This window comes from Salvelinus fontinalis, unplaced genomic scaffold, assembly GCF_029448725.1.
Source record: "Salvelinus fontinalis isolate EN_2023a unplaced genomic scaffold, ASM2944872v1 scaffold_1780, whole genome shotgun sequence".
Lineage (NCBI taxonomy): Eukaryota > Metazoa > Chordata > Actinopteri > Salmoniformes > Salmonidae > Salvelinus > Salvelinus fontinalis.
Window position 1 is genome coordinate 22,893 of NW_026601989.1, and position 4,949 is coordinate 27,841.

A 4,949-nucleotide genomic window follows, 5' to 3' on the forward strand; every position below is an offset into this window, starting at 1 on the left:
ACCATTAGTCATTTAGAAAAACTGCTCTGATGGACACAATTAAATCTTATTCCCCAATTCACTTCCATCAGACAGATGCCGTTCCAGATGAATGCTGTGTGAAGAGAGCAGGGGACTCCCACAGGTTATCAAATAAGCTTCCACATACTGTACAGTAAGGTTCGTATCCTCAATAGTATATAAGCACCTTTCCTTTATATATGAACTTTTCTCCATATTTTCCTTATAAAACAGCTTTAATAACCATATGATGTATTAGGTCTTAGTTCCTTCCTTTGAACAGTTGTGACAAAAGGCTCAGGAACCCAGTTATTTTAAGGTTTCGTCACTTTATTTTCAAAATAAAATATGATTGCCATCATCAAAGGCCCATTTCCATTTTAAATGGACACGGTGTACATACACAATACAGTGCACTTTTCCCATGTCCATTACTGAAAGACGTCACATTAACATATTACAATAACAAAGACTGGTCCAACAGAACAGCCATCATCCTCAGTAACCCTTCAACACCCCAGAAACTGACAGACACACAGGTCCAATCCAGCTGTACTTCATTACTAGGAATTTTACCCAATGTAGGCAACACATTAAATAGTGCCTATACTGCACTTTCCCACAGACAAACATCTCTACCCATCAGTAACACAACAAAAACATGTGGATGTGTCATTCACCGTGTACAATGACAGACTGATTAAGTAGTGCAACGTAAAACTTACTTGACAGGAATGGCATCGCTTAAGACCTCATAACCTGTTATAAATCAGTACCCTAACCCAATCACATGAAACGGATAAGAGTGGAAAAGTTAAGTGCATTCCATCATTTAAGAGAAAGGGTGAGAGATAAGACAAGGAGAGATATGAAAAGGTTATTGCGTCCATCTTAATGCAGCTACCCAGTAAAACTATTATTTGTAGATATGGGGTCAAATACTATTTTAAATCATTTCAAGTACTTTAGGTGTTCTTAATTCTGCTTGCCTGCTGGCACAATGGAACCAATAGAATAGCGCTGGCAAAACTGCAAACCCCGCCCCTCTGGCAGGTTAAAGTAAACACCATTTTTGAACTAAATCAAATAGTATTTAAATCCAGGTCTGATTATTTGGCACTGTAGCGACTCCACGGGAGTGCCTGGTTGCGTACATGTTGTACCTGGGGTAAAGAAGAACAGATACAGACTAGGGGTCACGTTCAATAGGCACCAAACGGAAGAAAACTGACTGAAAACGGGGAGGGACTATCTGGACTAGTCCAACGATACGAATTTCCCGGATTAATTTTCTATTGTGAGGTCCTAATGAAAGTGACCCAGGCATTTCCCCTGACCTGACAAATAGAAACTCTGGGCCCTCAATGTATAACTATATAACTAGGGCCTGTTTCTCCCCTCCTGGTGAGGTCTTGTGGTCAGGAGAAAACTCCTGTTCCTTCAAGACATTTTCTGAACTAGCTACAATAGTGTTTTAGGATGCAGTCCTGTTGTTAGACCATCCTAGCATGAGAATAAATGGAGCCTCTGAAAACCCTTCTGCCTCAGAAGTAACTGTAAGAACGGGTACATGGGATGGTTTGGGCCTTGGTTCCTTGCTGACAGACAGCCTCCTTGGACATGGCTGATAACTGCTCATCCTTGTGTGGAGGGCTGTGACGGTCATGGTACTTTGTAGGACGGCAATTTGGTCAGCCAAATGACTGCGGTCACCGTAACAACCGTTCAAATAGCAAAAAGAATACAAATTAATAAATGTAGACGCACATTTCTCCTGCGTTCCTGACTGCATGTGCTGCCATAGAAACACAATGAATAGAACGGGAGTCCCCATTCAACTCAACGTTGGCATAATGGGTTGACTGGCAGCCATTGCGAGTGTACCCATAGGACCAAAGCAGGTAGTAAAATATGTGCTGTGATTTGGTGATTCAACTCAATAGACATTACAAAAAGTACAGTACATTCCATTGCATGAGCCACACCAGTTTTCATTTGAATGCACATTCTACATTACAACAAAGTTTAATCCCGTTAAGAGTCCATGTTGCAGAAGAAAGGGACTTAACCGCACACATCATATTTACGGTCATGGCGGTTATTTTCTTTACGGTCTTCATCCATAACGGTGGGTTACAGGGTAATAGTGCCAGCCCTACGTGTGTTTCAGTGGTTGATCCACTAGACTAGTGTGAATGGAGTGGAGGCTGGAGATCAACCCCTAGCCCCTACCCGCAAGCCCCTTCTCTTGACCTGAAAGGGACAGATAGTTATAACCAATATGGTGGAGATTCCATCCAGCAGCCAAGTCCCATCAGCAGGCCAAGGAACTAACTACCATATCACCTACACCGTTCTAATCCATTCAGGTCTACAGGAGTGCCTAGGGAAGAGGGGATAGGGCTCGATTTGGAATTCAGCTAAACACTAAGCTCAGCGGAGGTCAGGTCCATTGACCTAACCCTAACACACTGTCAACATTCTAAAAGACTAATTCAAAACTATCAGATTTCATAATACTGCTCCAAAGTGCTATGCATGTTGTTCTATACATGGAGGTACAGTCTTTGGTCACTAGTACATACTTTCAAGGACTAATTCAAGTTGCACTGTCAACATGTGAAGTACCAGATCATCTTCTTGGAAAACAGTAACAACTCTAAAACAGCTAATGAAGTAATGAATGGCAGGCAGGATGTGTGTCTGTTCAATGGAAGTGACCCATAGCTTCAGCTGCCTTGACTCTCACCACTGGGTCTGGGTCCTGGAGCAGCATGACCAGACCTGGGAGACACCACACACAGAACACGAGGTCATTGTCTTCCCCCAGGGGGCTTCACTCCTGTCGGACTAGCGTTACATAGAAGACAATGAGTATGAGGTAGGTTTCCCTGATCATTGGATCTGAGCAGGAATAACTCCTGGCCCAACATACACAAGCACATTTAGTTACAGTAATATCACATGGAAGGAGTACTCATCACACAGACTAGAACAACCGTTCCAACAGGCCCAACTCACGGGGAAGTAGAACTAGAGAAACCACTAAGCCTACCTTTGGTCACACTCCCCATGTTGATGTGAGAAAATAATTCCTCAGGAAGATTACCCAGAAGGAAACCTACAAAGAAATAAAGGACATTAATGTTTCATTGGATAAATATTTAAGTGAAAATCTCTACCATGGTCAATTAGAGAGAATATTTGGTTTGTGCAAACAGCTTCATTGATATTATCTTCTTGAAATTACAACTAATTATGACATTTATCCTATATTATAACAGAACACTGCCTGAAAAATGACCAACATTTTTCTAACTCATAAATGACTACAAAGACATTGGGATATCTACAGAAGCAGAGACACAGAGCCGTGTAGAGCAGGGTTGAGGTCAATTCACAAGATAAACCAAATGACACTTTTCCTTATTGAAGAGAGTTGGGATTTCAGTGTATTTCCTGAACTGAGTGGAATTGAAATGGAATAGACCCCAACCCTGGTGTTGAGGTGAAGTTGAGGAAAGCGAGATAAAGAATCCCACCCTGCCCGGTTTCCCTACCTACCGATAAACATTGCAGCGCCGGCACGAACCTCGGCCCAGTTGCTTTTGAAGAACTGGATGACAGTGATGTGGTAGAAGTTGAGCATGCCAGGGAAGTCTTGAATCTGGGGACAAATCAAATAACAGCTCGATCATAAAAAAAGAGAAAAATAACCGTAACCTTTTGTAATAGAACATTATTCAAGGTGGGTTTCCAAGGCAACTGCTCTACTGATTGCATAGCGTGCAACACATTTAAAAGCTGTTTACTACAGTAGGTAAATAATTGCCTCGTTCTGATGCCAGATCTCCGTTACTGGTTTTGATGGCCGATGGTGAGGTCTGTACCAGTTTGTGGATGGTGAGTAGAGTATTACGGTATTAGACAGTGATCAACTCACAATATATTTGGTGAGGTCGTTGATGAACTCTCCGTAGTGCAGACTCTTGTCCTCGTGGAGATGGTTCTGGAACATAGTGGTGATGAGCTCTGAGCCCACCACCGGAGCACACACTCGCATGGCATACTTACACGCCTGTACGGAGAAACAGACAGGAAACAGTCTTTTAGTCTCCCATCTGAGTCTCGGCACAAAGGCTGCTTCAGTTCAATCCACATGATGTAATAACATATCATTTACTTTAATCTATGATATAAACCAGACTATATCAGATGCATCTATGATATAAACCAGACTATATCAGATTAATTCTAGGTATGTAAAGCACAGGACTGCAAATAAAACTAGACAACAGGTATACTGTACCAAAAATCAAACCAGTTTCTAGAACCATAGTTTCCCAAGTCCACTGCCTGAGTGTTGATGTGAGGTTACCCACCTTGACCACCTGCAGGTTGGGGTCACTGAGGTGCAGCAGCAGGCTGACCAGTACGTTGTGGATCTGGTCCTTGAACACAGGCTCTCCTGAACCAAACTTAGACAGGTTCCCCAGGAGCATGATGGAGGCACAGCGGATCTCATCATTCTCCTGTTGGGTCAACAGTACAGGAACGCAGTTAGAGGATCCAACCTAAACCCATCCTAACGTTAACACACACCAGTAGACCTACATAACAGAACCTTTAGAGGATCCAATCTAAACCCATCATAACGGTAACACACACCAGTAGACCTACATAACAGAACCTTTAGAGGATCCAACCTAAACACATCCTAATGGTAACACACACCAGTAGACCTACATAACAGAACCTTTAGAGGATCCAACCTAAACACATCCTAATGGTAACACACACCAGTAGACCTACATAACAGAACCTTTAGAGCACATATGTCAGAGTCAAGGCCCGCGGGCCACATCCGGCCCGCGAGAAGGTTTTTTACGGCCCCTGGGATGATCTTGATTTATTATTAGAACCGGCCCGCAGACCGCAGCAAGCCGGCA

General features: G+C 42.9%; 1 protein-coding gene across 1 annotated transcript; it reads right to left on the reverse strand.

Annotated features, from left to right (window-relative positions):
- Positions 1-309: 309 nt before the first annotated feature.
- Positions 310-4,570, reverse strand: LOC129849950 (maestro heat-like repeat-containing protein family member 1). The gene is made up of 5 exons (XM_055916636.1): positions 4,383-4,570; positions 3,944-4,078; positions 3,565-3,667; positions 3,056-3,121; positions 310-2,784 (listed from the first exon to the last, which is right to left on the reverse strand). Exons 1-5 carry the CDS (start codon positions 4,500-4,502, stop codon positions 2,708-2,710), a joined length of 501 nt encoding a protein of 166 aa, XP_055772611.1. The 5' UTR covers positions 4,503-4,570; the 3' UTR covers positions 310-2,707.
- Between the last annotated feature and the right edge of the window lie 379 nt (positions 4,571-4,949).